We start from the raw sequence: 20,732 nt of genomic DNA, 5'->3' as shown, positions 1-20,732 counted from the left end.
TTGTGGTAAAGGCAAGATAAAAAGCTGACCCGGTAATGCTTCGAATATCATGAAAACACAGATATTTCAAATTTTGAACATTCAAGTTCTGAGAATTTATTGAAATTTTGCATCTAAAAACAAAAACTGGACTTAGTTACCACACATACTAGCCTGTGTGTTACATTGCATAGCCACTGATCTCGTAACAGTTCCAAAGTCACTTTCCAAGGAAGAAGCTGGATTTATGAATACACTGAATGACAAAGTTGTGAATGATGTCTCTTAATTTCAAGAATCTAAACCTAGGAAGGTTGCTCCTTTTGATGATTGCACTGCCTCTAGAGGTCAGTAACATATAACAAATCAAAGAACTGCAGAACTTCAAATGAGTATATCTGCTGGATTATATTAATGAGGTTCTTTTTCACTACATACTGCATCATGTACAGGTGATTGTCCATGCTCTTATAATGGAAATTATAAAACAGGAGCTATCCTAATAATGAATAATTATTAAAAATGATAATAGTTTAAAATGCATTGCATAGAATAGTTATTCAACATGTAAACAATCTAAGAATTGCGTCATTATGTTAGCCTAATAAGAAATACATCATAAAGAAAACATTATTATATTTTAAGTTCAATGTCTGGTTTCTAGGAGAGATGTGGTAGTTTTTACAGAAATACTATATAGGAGAGTATGTAAATATTTGGTTAATTACATTGCTTTGGATTGTAAGGGTTCCACCTCCAATAGTTAAAGTTCAATTTGATGCTTGAATGTGGAGTCCAATAGAACCACCTATGTATTGAATGTACTGTAAAGCATTTAGAATCAGCTAAAAGACAAGTAAAAAACAAACAATACGATACCTTGGAGGAAAATGTCTACTTCCTGTCTGCTATCACATACACACAAATCAAGGAATCCACTCCAGGTTGCCAAGGAATGCTGACTTCCTGAAGGTCCTGAAACCTCCACCACTTGCTTAACTTCATTCGGAAAAGTTCTGTTTTTAACATAACGAAATGCAGACAGGTTTCACAGGCCTGGTTGACTGCGTTACAGGAGTATGTGCACTAAAAACTGAAAATATTCTACCTACTATAAGTGATATTGTGTATTGCTTAAAATACAATTAGAGACTGAAAAACAAAATGTACAGCTTCACTTGTACCCAGTTAACTCATTATATTGATTAACACATTTTTAAAGCTTTAGTTTTGCAGTTCTGTAAAACTAAACACTACATTAAAGGCCTACTTGTATGACTCCAGGCTTCAGCTGATCACAAACATCCATCAGATTGCATTCTCTTGCAAGGAGAAAACAAAACCAAGCATCACCATTACACAAGTGAGCTTTCCATGAATGCTATTGTGTCTGTAGCCACCATATTTATAAAAAAAAACTGGCATATGTTAGACAGCCATGTCCATTAAGTATGGAGGAAACAACAGAAAGAAGTAAACCTTCTGTGTCCTTTTATTAATGGAACTTTCCAGTCTCATGTCTTCACTTTTTGCTGCGGTAGTGTGCTGCCACCACCAGGTAGCTATCAGGGGTAAGGTCCTTGATGTTGGGGGACTTGCCGCTGACAGGGGAGGTCTTGCCCTCCACCCGGGAGATTTGGAGCATGCGACATGGGTCGTGTTTCAGCAGGTAGCTCTCAAAGGTCTCCCAGCCTCCACCAACACGCACCATCACATGCTTGTTGTGTAGCATCTGCAGAGTGAAATAGGATTATGGTATCGCGTCTGATGTCAGTGTGTGTCAAAGGAGGGCTTTAAATTTCTCCTATAGGACTAATGTCATTTCCCTTATTGAAGCTTTGGGTTGAAGGTGAATGAACAGCTAAGCACGGCTTTGATGTCAGAGCTTGTTGATTGATGTGGAGGCCTCGGAGTGGTTGATGTTCCCAGAGGGAAGCTTTCTCCATCTCCCACCAGCCTAATGCCTTGTTGAGAAGGCTACTGACAAACACAAGACTGATAGAGACATCTCACTGTTTGATATCCGGACTAACATAATAAAAAAGACTAAGATGCTAATGCTAAGCAGGTATAATATCTGCCATGTGCACCATCTTAGTTTAGCATGTTACCATGCAAACATTTACTGATTAGCACTGAAAATACAGCTAAGGCTAGAATATCATTAGTTTTGCAGGTATTTGGTCATAAACAAACGTACTGAACACGTTAAAATTCTGACCTGGTCATGGCATGAGAGGAAAAGTTAAGGGATCACTGAAGTTATTACAGTTTATCCTGAGAGGGACATGAATGTTTGTACCAAATGTGATATCAATCCATCCAATAGATGTTAAAAATTTTGAATGAGAAACAAAAATGTCGCCCTGCTGGTGGCGCAAGAAGAAAAGTCAGTCTTCATCAAAGTAAGCAGAATTCATCTGCGGCCCATGCAAGTCTCCACCAAATTTTATGGTAGTCCAGCCAGTAGTAGTGACCAGTAGACCAAAGTGATGGACAGACAGACGTTGCCATCCTAAGAGAGATACCGCTAGCATGGCTAAGAAATATTCACCCAACGGCCATTTCATCATTAAAAAAGGACCAGAGCTAAAAATTACATGCTCTGCGTAACCAGTGATTTGTGTGCAGTATTTTTTTGTCATCATTAAATCTGCACCATTTGCTTCAAAATGATGCCACCTGCCGCATCAGGGCACATTCTCAAGGTTGGCTACCATGGCAACATCAGCCATTATAATAAAGAGAAGAAGAAATAAAAGGCTCTGGTATATTAGATGCTCAGACACTTGCACTCCCCAGAGGCCGCGCACATGTGTACCTCACTATGGAGCCTTATCACCCCCTACCTCATTAACACATCGTTACACCTCTACTAAAACTAGCTTGTTTACCGAATGCCTTTCTCAGAATCCGAGTAAATAAACAGATCATAAACACCTCTATAATGCTATATTTATCTTTAAAAACACAATCAGTAGGAGAATGATTCAGACAAATACCAAACTAAATCATTTGATAAAAAGGGTAAACCACCTCATGGGATTGTCACCTCAGTCTGGCTTGATATGAGGCTTCCTGCCCTCCAGCAGCATAACATGCAACATTTATAAGCCTCTTAAAAGAATCAATCTAGAGAGCAGTGGTAAGGCAGCACTTCCAATCACCAGCACCAAGCCTTCAGGCTTTGTGACTGTGGATTTAATGGACCTGTGTGATGCAGAGCGGTTTCAATCACGATGGTCTGGGACGAGACCCTTGCAGGAGCCAAGTCTCCCCTCAGCAGCCCAGAGAAGGGCATGAGGCCCGGGGCTGAGCTGGGACAGCACTTCTCTCAAACACTTCGACGTTATTGTGCCCCCTTGTTGAAGCTACAGCCACCTCATTTATTCCAGGAGCTGAGAAGGTCAGCCTCTCAGGCTGTACAGATTATTGTGAAGGAGAGTCTTATTTGCACTGCATGCCACTGTTGTCCTTGCTCTGCGGACAGACATTGTCAATGACAGTCAGACAGTATTCATTCATGACTTTTCAGTGGAAATAGCAGCTGTTGGAGACCGGGGGGGTGGGGGGTAAAACCATCTGAAGAATTTTAATTAAAGAATCTTCTCCGTGATGAGTATTGGCTGAGAGACAGAGAAATAGAGGTTTAACACTTTCTTTGGCTCGATCAAATGATGTATCTCACATCCTGTAACTGTGACTTGTACACATGGTAACACATGGCAGTACACATGTAATGTTTGTATAATTTTACTATTGTTAATTCTGTGAATTAAACATCCACTGCATGTCTGTCTCCCTCCTCTGTTTGCTCTTCCTGGGGTTTCTTCCCTTTTTGTTTGGGTTTTCTGGGGGGAGTTTAGGGTCACGTCAGGGGTTTTCCTTGTCTGAAATGAGGGTGATTTTGCTGTATATTAATAAAACTGACTTGACATGTGAGGCAATGTAGCCTACACACTGTACAACAGACTGCACTGGACCAGCACTGTGGCTTTCTCACTATTCGTCCTTGGTTGCTCAGCAACACAATGAAGACTCAGGCACTCAGTTATTGAAAAAGCATAAATAATGCTAAATATTCAGATTTACACAGTTTATCATGTTACTGTGGCTGGAAATACTTTCCAATCTTACAAATTAGAGTCTCACTGTCCTTACCAACATTTCAAGACAGCTGTTTTCATCCAAACGTTACAATGGTTGAGATTTAACATTAGTAGCTGCAATTTAAGGTGCTGACAGCAGAGGACATCCAAGAGTAAACTCTTTAGCACGTCTGCACATCCTTAGCATACCATCAGGATGAATCACATTCTTAGAGGTGTGAATTCAGGTTGTGGGTTGCCAAGTAACCAAGATCCCAGGGGGACCAATGCTACTTCTCTAATCTGTGTTGGCCTCCATTTATCTTTCTCCAATACCCTTTTTATCCCTCCAATCCAAAGTCAAGTAACATTTCCTGGGCTGATACGTTCAATGTGTTCCTAAGATGTATTTAATACAACAACCTGTACTGGATGATATAGCTTATTGAAATATTTTTCAAGTAATAACTTGGTCATCAGATCATATGGAAATGTGTGGTTTTTATTTTCCTTTTATAGCCAGTGAGTCACGTTATATTTGGCTGAAGATGGACATTGCCAGAATACATTACCAGTAAATGAGAGCAAAGGCAGGCTCTTTAGACACAATGGACGACTTTCATCCCAAAGCCAGCCCCAAGTATCAACACACTGCCATATGCTGTGTGAATGGAGACGGGTTTGCGCTGCAATGTGTGACCTTATTGTTATCAGCCCCGAACTGATTTGCAAACTAATGCAAAGGATGAAATCAGATTAGTAAAAATTTGAACTCAAACTTAAGATGTTCTGTGTCCATATGTTTGGCTTGACAATCTATTCTAATTCTGTAAAACAATTAGAGTAATTCTTTTTCATTTTTCAACTCCCTGCCATGACATGTTTTACAAAATAGATTCAACTCCCAATTATTCTGTAAACTTATCCCAAGAGGGTTTTAAAAATATGTTAAGAAATTCCTCACTGTTAACTTCTAATTCTGGTTTGCACAGATGAGAGCAGAAGAATGACATGATTGTAGCTGTTCTGTTCCTGAAATATGATCGTTGTTGTTGTTGTGATGATGATATCTGATACTCTTTCAGTGAAACCACAAGGTAAGACTTGGCTTTTTGGTCCCACCTGCACATCATTTGTGATTGTATGAATTGCCTTGTGTTTTAACCTGTACTAAATTATCTGTTTTTAAATTTCATTTTCTATTTGATATTGCACCAATAAATAAACAAACAATAAAGTACGCAGACTTATTACCACTTCTACAACAATAAAATACTGCATATGTGTTTATAAATAGTATAACACTTGGACAGAGAACATTCTTCACAATCTTTTACGATAATAATTTTTCCATTGTGGTATTTTTTTGTTTTATTATGTAAAGGGTTCAAATACTTTCCCACCACTTTGCAGAAAGCAAGTAATTTGGTAACAGCTGACCCTGAATACATGTAAACATGAAGTCATATTATAGGGTGATGATATAATATACTCACCCGGATAAAGAGCATCTTCTCCCCAACACGGTATCGACCCTGCGACTGTCTCTCTACGCAGAATTTATTTGGACACCTGCAGGGGGGGTCATCAGCGATATGTCTTACCTGTAACACACACGGAGATAAACTTTTTACAGATGTTTTCCCTTCTATTAAAAAGAGAAACTAAACCAGAGGTGAACTACAAGGACGTACAGCGTCATCCAACAGCTTCCCTGTACTTTTCTTGCTAGAAGTCACTTTGGGAGGAGTTGGGGATGGGGAAGGAGACGGGGAAGGAGATGAAGAAGGAGATGGAGGGAGGGGCTGAGCTGGAGAAACAGGTGATGTAGGAGGTAGAGGCACTTTCTCTTCTTGTTCAATCTCTTTCTCCAGTTTTATAAGGCCAGGCGGCTCCACATTGTACCTAGACAGAGGAAACAAAGAGTAATGTCATTCCACAAGTGTAGAACTAAGAAAAGATTTCTGAAATAATTCAAAGAAGTACATAGAGAAATAGTCAGAGATAAACTGAAATAAATAAATAAATAAATAAATATGAAACAGCCAGCTCGTACCGTGATGCTATCCGCCCCAACTCTAAAAGACAGAGGCACACTTCTCGTGGCTGCTTGTGAAGAACTACAGGAAGAGATAAGGTTTTAGCATTGGGTTATTACAGTATAGAGAGAATCAGTGGTATTTGTTGTAAGGCATTGAATGAGAATGGGTGGCTGTGTGATGGAAAACACTGGTAAAAAACAAAAACAAAAAAACAAACAAGCTCATGAACTTCATGCATTCAAATGTTTCTCTCTGCAAACCTGTTTATCCCAAGTGAAATAAAAAATGTTTTGTTCAAACTTGGGATGTATACATAAGCTTGAGGAGTTTATTTTAGCAGTACTGACAATATGACCAAGACAGTGAGAGTGGATACAAGATGTATGATACATGTGACACACCACACCATGCATTATAGACAGAATATCCACTGCATGATAGCAAACCTGGTGTTGTTACATCTACTGCTGAACTGATAAATCCATCCAGAGAAAGAAAGGAAGAAGAGAGAAAGAGAGAGAAAGAAAGAAAAGAAGATAGATGTCAGCTGTTACTGTTATCTAAAGGCTTTTCACAACATTTTATATCAAAATTGCATGTCCACTGCATGTGAAGGAGCAGTGTTGAAAGCTTACTGTGTGTGTATGTTGGCCTTCAGAAATGATTTGAATAGTTTAAATTGCTTAGCAATGGTCGACCAGCCATTAGTCAGAAATTACAAGAATGTATGAATTTCTTAGGTATTTCTATGACAGACAGGATCACATACTGTAATCTGTCAGTCCAGGCATATCTTAACTGCAAATATATTTCAGAGACATAACATGCAAAAAAAATCCTTGCAATAGCTTAGAGAGACATAGATAACATACTGAGTGCATGAATGAGGAAGAGAGCAAAATGCCCCGACGATGAGCTGAGGAAAACATTTGCATAGTGTTGGCCTACTTTCCCACTAACTCACACCCTTCTGTCTGTGCTCCCTTTGTTTTACTTCAGACATTTTGTGCATGAACACAGTATTCAAGCTCCACATGTCCTTATCGTCGGGTAGAGCTGCTCCCAGCACAGTGCTCCTAGCAGACCGCTGCCCTTGTGAGCTTTGCGTGGACGTCAAAGGAGCTGAAGTAGAGCCTGGAGATGGGAGTCCTCTGAGCCACAGAGGAGAGGGAAGCAGTTCAACCTGTATGATACACTACCTGCACAATCAGGCCATTCACAGGAGATTGAAATCCAATACCCTGGCAGTGCCAGTGACAGCCAAAGGCCGACAGTGTTGTAACTCTATGAGGACTGAAGTCTGTTTATGTTTTGTCCTACACTCTGATTTTTGAGTATTCTGGTGTTTATGTCAGAAAAAAAAAGCAGACTCACCTAAACCCTCTGACTCAAACAGACATGTTTCTCCAACTCCAACCTCACGACACCAGGCCAGGAAGTTAGCTGTGTTGTCCCGTGCAAAGAAAGAACCAGAGGGAGCACTCTGCCGACATGGTATCCTCCGATAGGGAATACTCTGCTACAGACATAGAGGTTAGTGGATGTCCTCATGTACGCCACTCAAAAATGAACCTAAGATGGTGGGTATCCCCTAACATTCACTGATGAATAGCACTTGGACTCTGAACTGAACATGAGCTTTTACTTTGTGTTTGACAAAGAGAAAACAAAGGTCCACAGGGTGACTTGTCCAGCCCAACCCCCAGAGTTTCCATCAAAACACAGAGACACACACTTTATCTGCACCAATTTCTTCTCCATCTGCTGAGGCTCAAGTTTCAGATCGGGATCAAGGGCCTTTTTTCATACAGATCAATACGGGAGATGTCGGGTTAGAAAACTGGGGCTACTTTACCAGGCCTTCTATGATTTGGGATCAAATGACCTGCATATGAGTCTCAGCCCCCACACGGTCTGTTCGAAGAGATTTATGCGCCTTCCTGTGGTTTTATACAGGATATGTGCGTCTGTGCAATGAGAAAGGTGCAATGAGCTCATGCTGGAAATATGCAGGCTTTTGTGGGTATTTTTCTTTTCTTTCCAGGCTCTCCTTTTGACTTTTTCTGGGATCCTTTCTGTTGTTGAATTACTTCGCATTCCTGGAGAAATAATCTCGACCACATTGGCAGTGTCGTTTGATCTAACAATCAGACAGACGTGTGTTATTATTTCTGGGGTACCTCGCTGAAATATTATACATTACATGTCCAATAATTACACAGAAGGTACAGAACTTTTGAAAGACATTACATTTAAATTGTTGGAAACTAATAATAAGGATAAGGAAGCACTTTGCTTGAAAATCACATAATTTTCTTTCACTTAGGATGATTATAAACCTGCAGCACATTCTCAACACCTCTACCTTCACAGCTTTACATGCACACTTTAAAGGAATAGTCCAACATTTGACAATATGAGGTGCATTTTCTAACCATCGGACAGAGCCAGACTAGCTTTTACCATGTTTCCAGTCCCTGTGCTAAGCTAGCCAGCTAGCTGTAACTTTACATTTAACAGACAGATTTGAGGGTGGTGTGAATCTCTCTGTCTACCCGAAAGCAAATAAGCGTAATAATACTTTAAATTTCACTAGTATGGCAATAAATTTTCACAGTTAATGAGACAGTTGTATTGACCTTGGCACATGGCAGTAACATGACAAGAAAGAAATATTATCTTCATTCATCTGTAGTTGATATCGATTGATTTAAACATGTGGGGAGATGTGCGAGAGACAGCGTCTACAAAGTGTGATTTATTGCTTCTCTCTACTGGAATCACTTAGTCCCACACCACACACCACATCAACTTATAATAGGGACTTGAACACAGATGGAAGTTCTCTTTAAAGTAGTAAAATGTAACAGAAAATAACTACAACAAGGGCCATGATAAGCCAATAACCGTTATTTGACATAAATTATAAACCTGACATGTCATTAGACGAGGTCCAGTGTATCAGGCATGAAGAACATTATTAATCTTTCATAGCTCATTAAAGTGAAAGTACTTAATGTGAGTTGTATAAAGCTATAACATGGACAAACAGCAATAAATCACACTCACTATAAAACATCATAACACAGCTTTGACTGATTTTAAAGCCTAAGCTTCCAACAGTATCTGTCTCAGGACTCCTCTGCTGTCTCCACGATCAACAGGCTCCTCTATTTCAGTAGCTCCTCTGTCGTCCCACGGTCACTGACCTCAAGTATTTCCTCACATCTGTGCTGCTACACTCACACTGAGATCAGGAGACCCGCCGTCATCAGCGCAGTAATGCCTCAGTGCAAACATCAACAACTCTCACTAAAGAGCCAACAAAAGAGTCTTTTGCTTCTTTTCCCCCATCTGAGCAGAAATATGATCTAATCAAACATACACTGAGCACCAGACATCAGCTCAGTGTGTAAGTAAGTTGGTATCTATAGCTGCAGATGTTGAAGAAAATACAACAGATGTTCATGTCTATGAGATGATGACTTTTCATTCTAATCAACAACAATTTTCTTTTTATTTTTAAACTCTCATTAAGCCAAATTTCAGTCCTGAAGCCTACCAAGCTCTAAAAAAAAAGTTTTACAAAGTTCAACATTACAAATGCTCTTAATTGGCTCTGTCTGTTGACTTGAAACATTTACACAAGTACAAATATATTTAAAACTGTTTTCATTCTATTCCTTTTATTGGTCAGCAATATGCTGTACACTGCAAAATTGTCCTTCAGTGTCCTTCACTGAGGCTGATACAGTGTAAGGATTTGCACACTAATTGTTTGTTTTCTTGAGCACTGACCCAGTAAAACCTACATTTGCGCTGATTGCTTGGGTTAAATTACAAATAACCACTTATAAAGTTATCCTTTAATCTTTTCAATTCAATAAACCCTCACTCAAGGCTCAAAAGAAATCAACATTTAACGTTGTTCTGCCAATTCTCACAGGGGATGTGGGGCCCCATCAGTTAATGTGTCCTTGCCAGCCTTATTTTTTCTTTTCTTGCCCTGCTGAAGGCTGCCGGCCCCCCATCCCCCCTCCCACCTCAGAACACAGCTTTCTGAAATTCTGTTGGTATTTAAGTAATACAAAAAGTAGGGATTCATGGTCGCTGCTGAGCTGACAAAACCAATCAACAGCTAAGATGTGAGACACAGGGTGGAAAATAAATGCTATTTATCATTTTTCATTGTTTAAGCTTTCACTGTCAAGTACTACCAATCTATGGAAGCCCATTTCTGCCAATATGATGAAAAAAAGATCTTGTAAGCCATGAGAAACTTTCTCGAAATAATGACAAACTAAATAATGGCTTTGTAGAACTAAGTCATTATTTTTCTTATTATAAAAACGTACAGGACCTTTTTTTTCCATCATATAGGTAGAATGAGAATGAGTTTCCATACCATGCAGAGGTTATAATATTGACCTTTCTTTGAGATGAGAATGGGTTTTATTGATCATGCTGAGGGAAACCTAGGGTAGAGCTGATTTCTGTCTCAGTGATAGTCAATAAATCTTCAATACTTTTGCCTTTAAGCCGTCTATTCCCAATAAATTATACAAAAACACAGGATATCTATTCCACTAGCTCACTATTCATTAATTCACCATTACTTAGTGTGTCTGGATTTCACATTTTTATAAACAAGCAGGAGAGTTGTTAAAATAGCTGAGACTAAACTGAGTGTCTGTCAGTCTAATCCAATCTTTCAATACTGCCTGACTGATGTTTCCCCTCTCAGAAACAATTTTCTGTCAAATCATTCAGGCTGAAAGTTAGTTTAGGAACACTTTCAGCCATGATTTGGCTTCCCGATTAGTATTTTCACTGTATCTGTTATTATGCCAAACTACTGTAATCCTCAGGTTTCTCTATACCTTGCTGTTGCCAAGGGCAGGCAGGTCTCCATTACTTTGCCTGAACTTCTCCTGTAGTGTCTCAGCCAGCTGGCACAACAGGAAACCATTGTCTAAGCGATCCATGAAGCTCTCGGCGGTGATTTCCAGACCTGACCAGGGGACACATAAAGAAAGCAGAGTCCAGCACCATAAATTCACCATAAAAGTGCTCATTTAAAAATATATACTGTATAAGGAAATAAAATCTAATCTCCAGTCCATTCCCAATTGAAGCTGAACCTGATGCAGTGTTGTTGACTCTCAGAAACCACTTGGCTGATTGAGCTTGGTTTGGACTGTCAGATTTAGGCAGCACCGCAGAAGCCAAATGCTCAAATTTTACAACATGATTTGGGGGAATATGAGGGGATTTTCCAGGAAAATACCATGGGGTGGCGATGACAGCTACATATGAAAAGGTAGCATCTGATTGTACACACGAATGCTTCAATATCCTGCACAGTCGCAGAGATAGATTGGTGATCAACATGTGGTGTCCAGTTGACTGACTTCCAGAGGACCATTCCTTCTTAGTTAGATCATTGTGAAATAGGAGGTGGTGGCAGGGGGGTGTCTGTGGAAAGAAACTGGAGAGATTTTTTTTTTTTTATCCCTTTTCTGTTTCTTATAGGAGGAGGGGTCTGGGGGTTCAGCGTTTAATGAGTTCCAAATGTTGTAATTGAGCCCAGAAAAGAGAGATTGAAATCTTGAGAAATACTCAGCGAGCTCCCGTCTTATATGCTCATACTCTCCCTCGCCCCTCACTGTTTGAGAAAAATATATTCCAGAGGGCTCTCAGGGAAATATTTAAACTCATATACTCAGTCCTATAAATTGCTCAGTTCCTCCAACCTCCCTTCTCAACAACAATATGACTCATCAGTATAACCAAGCATCCACCTCCCACTCAATCAGTGGACTCATCCTTATACCACGCCACTCGTCCTACCTGAAACTATAAACCCCCGCTCAGCACATCAGCACCTCTTTCCTTTGAATTTAAAGGTACTGAACATACACAACTTGGCTTAAACCAACAAACTGGTTCAATACTGTGTATTTACTGGTAACACATGAATGCTTGTGCTTCTGAAGCCTTTATATCCTTGATCCCTCTCTGTAGTGGATTGCAGGTTTCTAGCTCATCCGGTTCCAGTGCAAACATGCAGACGGCCAGAGATAACAGGGAAGATACTGAAGTTGTTTTAAGTTGTAGGTATGAGTTTCAGGAACTGGCTTTGAGTCGGTTAGATCAATGCCTTTTGGACTGTATAAAGTCTGCAGGATGTCCAGTGGCTCCCAGTCATTAGGTGAACAATTTCAAACCATTTTAAATGCAGTTGTAAAGAAAAGCTTTCGATAATGAGGTAGTAGACTGCCTCTCCTTGTAAAATCTATATGGTCTTTAACAAATTAAAATGCTGACAAAACATTGGTTTACACAATGTTTACCTCTTGGAAATTCAGGGAACAATTGCTTAATTCTTACATTCTAACCCACTCTGCTGGAGGAATTCTAACAATTTGTGTTTTGCTAACAAAAACATTTTTGTGTTCGACACTGGTAGGTCGGTGGTGCCACAGTTAAACCTGCCAATCAGCATCTTTTAGAGCAGTGGTTCCCAACCATTTTTGTGTTGTGAACTTTTTTGTTAATCCCTAATATGAAGCATTGTCTACTTGTTACCTCTTATTGTGGAGTGCATGCGTATTAGTTGCAAGTGGTTCAGTCACAGAGTGATTTTCCCTTCAAAGACTGTTTCAATTCAATCATATTATGTACTTGAAGAGGTAAAACTACACTGTATAGTGAACTTGAAGGCTCATTATCAACCTAAAAAAAAAAAAACTAGAGAAAAGTCGGAAAAATTAACACAATTTTGTGTAGCAGAATGTTTTTTTCTTGTCCACTAATCTGGAGATAATCTCATGATATATTAGACTCATCTTGTGGCCCTTTATGGGGCTCCTGACCCACAGGTTGAGAACCACTTTTTTTTTTTAGAGAGATATGGAAATAAGTCCACACTAAATCTATTTTGTGTTAACCTCAAACACAGCTTCCTTCATACATGCCTCGGAGTTGGTTTGTGTTAAACTGGAGTCACTAAATTCAGGTCAGATCCACAGACTGCTTCGTGCATTTGTTTTGTTACTGCACTGCTGCCGAAATACACCACACAGGATGATTTATTATGGAATAGAAACCTTGCACAAAGCTTCTGCTGATGCTCCCTCCACTGCTTATTTTCCACCACCGGCTCTGCATTATTCAAGAACTGTTAATGATCCCCATTATTCAATTAAGGTAGATCTTTGGAACAGTGTCTGAACATGGAAACAGGTTCACACATTTCTGGTGCTTTAAAAATAATTTGTAATAAGGCTCAGATTGATTCCAGTCCCCTGCAGAGGTGTTTACATCAGCAATACCAGTTCCCTTACTGTTAAAGATAAGGAAATTTGCAGGATCTTTCAAAGCCAAGCTATTTCTAAGACAGTATTTTGAATAAATCAGCTACAACACCAGCAAAATGAATAATTTATTGCAATTTTTGCTGCCGTAAGGAATTATAATGCAAAAATGTGAACTACAGTTATTTGATTTGTATAAGAATTTATGAATTTCTTCAAATCCACTTGATTGTGTATGTCTGTATGACAAATACAGATTAAAGTTAAGATTTCAACAAGATTTAGACCTATTTTGGCTGTGTTACACAGCTATTTATTACTCATGGGTCTATGCCTAGAAAAAAATGTCACATAACCCTGATGCTGACCTATCCACAGAAATAAAATAAGACTGGTTTCACATGCTACAGTGCTGCTTACCGAGAATGTTAGTGAGCCACAGGGCCAGGTCCTCCTTCATGGGCAGAAGGCTAGCTTCATGCCGACTGGCCAGCCACTGATGGTACTGCTGCATGTCTGTGAGGCCAGGGCCGCTGGGCTGTTTGGGGCTCAGGGAGCTGCACATGGTTCCCTATTGATAGCCTGAGGAAGGAGAGGAGGAAGACAAGACACACAGAGTCTGCTGAGACAGTGGCACAGTTTAAACCTTCAATGTGAGCTGAAAGAAACTGCAGAGATGTCTTTGTGCAAGAAGAGATATATTGATATAACAGTATACAGTGACTATGCCACTGAAGTGGTGATTCAACTCCATGGAGTTATTTGGGCCAGATTGTGTTGTTTGTTGGTTTGACTTACTTAATACAGGGGTTGACAACCCTGAGTCCACTTCTTTTTATATTGCAGTATGTAAGTACTGACATGTATATGTGGAAACAGCACTGATATTGGCCATTTCACTACCTTTTACTTTTAATACTTTAAAGACATGTAGCTAATAAAAGTGTTTTGCTTTCTATTAAGTACGATTTTGAGAGAAGGACTCATAATACTCTAAAACAGACTTCTATTCTAATTAATGATCTAAATCTATCTATCCAAATCTACATGACTATATTCTTCAATAACAGTTGATATTCAGGCCTGTTATTCCTAAAGGGAGTACAGGAGGATCAAATGAATATAAGAAAAGAGAGATCTGAGTGCTTTTGTCCTCTCGGCCAAATCCTGGTGTGGTTTACAGTCCACCTGATGACATGAGATGTTCTCATGGACTCTGACAGCACAGTTCCTGTCTGCCTCTACATTAGACAAGGGAAGCCTTTTATTCTAGCCAGACTTATACAGCAAGACTCTTATTCAACAAACACCAGACACAAACAAAGAGCTCCTTCAGATTAATCTGCCATCTATGATACAGACCATCATACAGTCTAAATCAATCCAACACAGTCAACACTGCAGCAGGCCTTACATTAAGGCCTTACAGCTTCTTACTGCCTGTAAAGTGAAGTCCTTGAGTAAATGAGACATTTCTCAAAGCCTTTTCCAATACCATGTTACAGGACGCCAAGTGTTCACTTCGAAGTGAAAATCTTTCACATTTCAGCCCAGCGTCACTCCACTAATGGATGTGCTGCTGAGACGAGGGAGTAACTGACAAAACAACCGGGCACCGTATGTAAGACCTGTGCAGAGTAACAACACACATCAACAGCTCAACAGTTAAAGTTCACAGTTTAAAAATGTAGATGCTGTGTAAGCTCTGATATAGAAAGACCATGTGATGCAGAGAGAGAGGACAACATCAAGGCTTAGAGATGGTGGCATCACAAAGGTGCTGAGGACTTTTTTTTTTTTCTTACACTCAAGGCTTACACACTAATCATGGAACTAGATTTTTTAAAATGCGGTTAATAATGTACCAAGCTGCAACCTTAATTTTCCTCTCGTTTCAGATAATATAATAACATAGATGACAGACAAATGATATGACTTATGTTGTTATGTTCTCGTGTATCCATGCCTCATGTATATTTTTTGCTACATTCCATATTCAGGCCACATTAAAGAAACAGAAAGTGGCAATGAAATTTAGTTGTTGCACTTAAACAGTGTTGCCTCCAGCCTGGATACAAGCAAAAATATCTTACATTCCCCATGGAAGCCAAATAGCAACAGGATATTTGATGCAAATTACAAGACGAGCTTATTCAAACAAGTAAGCAAAGCTGCCGTGTAGAGTTAGTTCATAGAGTGATGGCTGAAAATTTCCTTTGAATGCAGAGGGAGTGAGTGTAACACAATGTGAGGAATCTGACCTTTAAAGCTGTGTAACATTTCAAGGTCCCGCTACAGTTGGCTGTAACCAAATCACACAGTAGTGCAACACTGGACATCATGACCTTGATGTCCGAACAAGGTTGTCTTATCTTCCTGAAGACAAGAGCTCCTAGTTGCGTACACACACACCAAACTCTGGAGCTCAGCACTCACACACAGGTGCTACATTCCCATGTCCAGGCTGACAGACAGAACAAGGGCACTGGGACAAATTCTCATGTCTCAAGTAGACTCATTCATATAATCCCATTCATTATATGTAAATAAAAACATGGGTATTTGACATATCTGTCAATGGGCAACATTGCAAAATACTTCTATTTTTCTACCTAGCCTAATGAAGATTGTATCTTAAATGTTTTTAACTCATTGTCTCTAATATTTTCTTTCTTTAAAATGTCATCACTGTCTAATGAAAACCATGTCTGAAGCCAACCAACTGAAGTACTCTTTTATGGGTTGAAAAAATTCTCCTACTTCTTAAGCTAAACATACAATTTAAAAACTTTGCATCAGCAGAAAAATGCATTGTCTGTTAATGGTCAAGATAACAAAACACTTTTACTTGGTGAAAACTCATATTGTACAAACTACTTTCTGCAGAGCTAACTCAAATTTAGGGATGTGGTCCTTGATCTTGATGTAAATGTCAGTCTTAGTTCAGTTGTATTCTTCTGAACAGGACCGTGAATAATCATCCTCCTGGATTTCCCCTTCATTTTCCCAGGAAAGAGTCCTTACACAAACAACCAGCTGTTATTAAACATACCTGGTTCCTCTCACCACACTGTAGCCTGACCTCTTCAACTTCAGGCCAAAAACACAGCCAGCACCACCACTCTGCTAAGCTTTATGCTGCATCCACCATCTGCTGAACTTGCTACTCCATCTATTGAACATCTTTTTATTTAATATGTTTCACTGTGTGTGTTATGGGACTTGTCAGTCCAAGTTTTCTGTTTGCACCAACAACACTATGCCAAATTCCTTGTATGTGTAACATACCTGGCAATAAAGTATTTCTGACTCTGATTCTATTGGTGTTATTTTCAGAATTAGGTTCAGAATCTGACTTTAGAGTCAGGATTACAATCAGAAACAGACAAAATTTATAGCTGAAAGATATTCACATATACAGAGATATCCAAATATACATTTTTGCAGTCCAAGAGGGTTCATGACTTACAGTAAAGCCATCATAACATGCCACAGTTGGCTGCAGATCGCTCTAGGACAGGCATATGGATGGGAACTTTAACTGCTGAAGCACATCAATTAGAAAAAACAAGAGTGGCTCTGTCCTCCTAACCCTCGCTGCCCTTCATGCCTTTCTCCTCTACAACAGTAAACTGGTCAGGAGGCTGATTTGTCCATTCAAACAGGGCAACTCAGCATGTTTCTACTGCAGATAAGTACTGTGTGTGTGTGTGTGTTGTGAGTGAGTGTTGCACTCAGGTATCAGATTGTGTGAGCAGCTGTACAATGTCTCAAGCAGAAAATGTCAACAAAAGCAGAATATTCAAAACCTCCAATAAGCCTACAGCGCAAAGCTTGTTTATATATCCACAATATCAAATCACACATTCCAATAACCTTGTTCTTGTGTTTATTAGTGCCCCCACATGTAGTGTCATAAATCCTCAGATGTGATACTTCAGAGATCTAATAGGCTATCTCAAGCTGTCAATTAAAGACCCCTGTGTGGTAAACAATTCAACCATCAACAAACAGCATTTCATACACACAATATGTCAAGAACACAGTGAGATATACAGACGTATTTATGTGATATACACATATTGTGTTGCTGTGCCTGAATTTAGCGCCTTAACTTAGTTTTGGACTGTGTTGCATTGGGCTCTTAAATGACTCAGCAGGACATTTAATTTACAACTGCAATAAGGTTTTAAAGCTGTCTCCTCCTTTACAACTGTCACAAATAAAAACAGCCACAACAGACATTTCACCACTCTGGAAACTGGATCAAGGGAGGATGCCTGTTGAGTTATGACTGAAATCCAGCTGAACACACTCTAATTAAAACCAATGAAATGACTGAAAGCTGCAAATGAAGAAAATATGTCAGTCTAGGTAATTAAAGATGTCCTGAATTCATTTCAGAGCAGCTTTCTGATAACTGTCAAGAAGTAAGAATTCCCTGAGCCCCAACTTTTAAACAAGATTCAGAAGATGACATTATTCTGAACACCAATCTGGTAAGAAGAGCTAAGGGCTACAAAGTACAACTTACACCCCCAAACCTAAAACAGAACGTACATAAGGACATTACAAAGTCTGGCTTTCATTTAGCAGTAAGAAAGCAGCGAAAGTGTCTTGCATGAGTCCACAAAAAGCTTGGTATCTGTGCTCACCCTGAGGGTTCAGCTCGTCGGTGCGCACCTTCCTCTCACTCGTCCTCTGAACCGCAGGATCCAGCTTTTCATGCTTTTCACAGCGGTGCAACGACTAACAGGTTAGGTTCCAAAACACTGAACCAATGTGGACCAGGGAGGTCTTTCTCACTGCGCATTTGCACAAGGATCTGACCGCACACACACACAAACACACACACACACACATACACTCACTGCACGCTGCTGCTGTTGCTGCTACTGATGGGAGGGAGGTTTGATTCTGCTGCCAGTGCCTCCCTCCTTTCTACTTTTTGCGTTGACTCAATACATTTCTTGACTGAGTTCAGCAGGTTAGCCCGATAAATGCAATTCACTTTGATTTAATGGATTTTTTTTTTCTTTGTGTGCCCATGTAATCTGATCCCACTGGCAGACCTTAACTGTGTCAAATCTGGTACATTTATATTTACTTTTAACCCTACATTTGCATGACACCATTTTGGAGTTGCAAATTAATACTATATAATTCATAACTGTCACCATGAAGCAGGCGATCATTGTTACATAAATACTGAATTGCTCTGTTAACACAAATATAATGGTTAGGTTCTTTTTAAAATCAGTTTTGCCCATATAATGCAGATAATTTAAAACATAAATGTTTATATAAGACATAAAATAAAAATAAAAATAAAATGAGACATTTAAAGTGTGTGTATACTATTAGTTTAGCTTCATTCTTCCGTTCTGCAGTGACAGTAAATTACTCTCTAGCTTTTATTTTGAAGGAAAATTGTTGTCGAAGCATTGTACTCATTAACGCATGCGCAGTGGAAAAAGCGGCACAGTGGTGGCGGGACAAGAGAATAGCAAGAAGAGAGAGAGCAAGTGAGTTCACCTAAAGGCAGCTATGTCTATTTCCACTAAATATTCCTTTATAAATATGCTATGTTCGCTTTTGTGTGTAACACCAGCTGTTCACTGGATTTTGTTTTGAAACGTGCCACAGGAAGTCTTGTTTAAGGTTAGCTACAGTTTGTTTATCTGATGTCCTAACTAACCTGTAGCTAACTCGCGGATCTCCATAAAGTTAGTTACATCGGTGTTTCGGCGGCAGCGGATAGTTTGGGTGAGTGATTAGTCTGTGTCTGTCTTCCACAGTGGCTGCCCGCGGCTCAGAGGCTGAGGTCTGAGCGCAGAGAGCGCCACATGGAGGCGGTGCTGAAAAACTTGGCGAGCACGGCGGAGCTGCTGGCCGTGGCGGCGCATTGCGATGTGGTGGAGCACTGGGATAAACAAACTCTGTCCAGAGCTTTTCAGTGGGCCCTGTACTGCGAGCACGTCTTTTCCAGGTTTCACAATAACCCCTCGGTAAGGAGGATTATGGAGAAGCAGCTCCAGCTCACAAATCAAAGTTTGCGAGCCGCCCTCCCTGGATACACAGGAGTCTCCTTCTCGGACCTCTCACGGTGCCAGCACCAGTTGCTCGTTGGACTGTTGAACAACCCCAAGCTGCCCAGCTCCATCATGAAGATACTGTTTGACAGCAAGAGCCCTGTAGACACCAAGCAAGGTGAATGTCAGGATGTCACCGGCATCTGCAGCCACATCATTCAGTGCAAATCAGCGTGTGAAATCCTGAGTCCCCTCACAGACTCGTCAGCTGTTGGTGCTGATGCTGAGGTGCAGGGGGGGATGCTGATCGAGAGACTGGGTGTTTTGATGAGCCAAGGCAGCGAAGCCTACAGGGCAGAGCACTTTTTAGACTTTGTCCTCCAGGAATGTGAAGGAGCAGCAGAACATTTCTGTCTGCTCATCGCTGCAGCTCTGCTGAAAAAGAAAATCTCAGCTGCAGAAACTGCTTCACAGGGTTTTCTCTTGGACTGGCTGCAGAACAAACACAGCATGCTGGAGCACATGTGTTCTGCACTGCCTACCTCACTTCTTATGGACCTGGCTAAAGAACACCAGAAATTTAGAGATACATACTGTGATGTACTGAAAAAGTGGGCCTCTGAGATGGAGTACAGCATAAGTGACGGTGAATGGGTTCAAAGCAGCACAAACCCCACAGCGTCCTTCCAGAGACTGACTGAGCACTTTCTGGCTTTGTTTGAGACTTGTCCCTCTCTGAGGGACGAAGTAGAAAAAGAGCTAAAGGCTTTGAAGATTTCTGATGGAGACTTTGATGTCAGAGGTCTGAGTGTGTGGGGAGACCTCTTGTCAGCATTAAACAAGTGACAGTTAGTCTGGGGGTTACTTTAGAGCTGGGAAAACATGACCAGAAAACAGCCAAATGTATACGTCTATTTATACCCTCATGCAGTGTTTGACTAGGACTGGGTGTTAAACCTTAATGTGTCCAATAAAAATTATAAAAATTAAGAATGCTTACCTTTGTGACTGGAAGTATGTTGCAGTAGACTGATTCTCACAGTATAAATACTTTTGTGAAATTTTAGCCATGTGCCTTGTGATAATCAAAGTTATTGATTTTTTTTTTTTTTTAATCAATACAATTAGATATTTGTTCAATTCCACAGGGTTTGGACAGATGGCAGCATCACATGCTGCCTTGTAGTCAGCAGCTGCATGTGACCTGACTGAATTAAACTGAAAGTAATTGTAAGGCAATGAATAGTTTACACTTTATAAATTGGTCCCTAGAGG

The 20,732-nt window shown here is 40.1% G+C and overlaps 2 protein-coding genes across 3 annotated transcripts; one reads left to right on the top strand and one right to left on the bottom strand.

Moving 5' to 3' along the window:
• Positions 1-73: 73 nt before the first annotated feature.
• On the bottom strand, positions 74-18,240 carry LOC121181861 (growth arrest-specific protein 2). 2 transcript variants are annotated; one of them, XM_041038055.1, is made up of 8 exons: positions 18,081-18,240; positions 13,846-14,007; positions 10,990-11,120; positions 7,484-7,628; positions 6,124-6,187; positions 5,762-5,972; positions 5,564-5,671; positions 74-1,711 (listed from the first exon to the last, which is right to left on the bottom strand). In XM_041038055.1, the coding sequence occupies exons 2-8, from the start codon at positions 13,988-13,990 to the stop codon at positions 1,502-1,504; spliced, it is 1,014 nt and encodes a 337-aa protein (XP_040893989.1). In that variant the 5' UTR covers positions 13,991-14,007; positions 18,081-18,240; the 3' UTR covers positions 74-1,501. The 2 variants fall into 2 exon arrangements, with proteins under 2 accessions (XP_040893989.1, XP_040893990.1); XM_041038056.1 differs by having other exon boundaries at positions 7,484-7,625.
• A 657-nt stretch (positions 18,241-18,897) lies between these two features.
• fancf (FA complementation group F) lies at positions 18,898-20,511 on the top strand. Its single transcript, XM_041038053.1, has 2 exons — positions 18,898-18,950; positions 19,224-20,511. Exon 2 carries the CDS (start codon positions 19,272-19,274, stop codon positions 20,301-20,303), a length of 1,032 nt encoding a protein of 343 aa, XP_040893987.1. The 5' UTR covers positions 18,898-18,950; positions 19,224-19,271; the 3' UTR covers positions 20,304-20,511.
• The last annotated feature ends 221 nt before the right edge of the window (positions 20,512-20,732 follow it).

Source organism: Toxotes jaculatrix, chromosome 5 (genome assembly GCF_017976425.1).
Source record: "Toxotes jaculatrix isolate fToxJac2 chromosome 5, fToxJac2.pri, whole genome shotgun sequence".
NCBI lineage: Eukaryota > Metazoa > Chordata > Actinopteri > Toxotidae > Toxotes > Toxotes jaculatrix.
The sequence above is the reverse complement of the archived record's forward strand: the minus strand, read 5'-3'. Positions and strand labels throughout refer to the sequence as shown.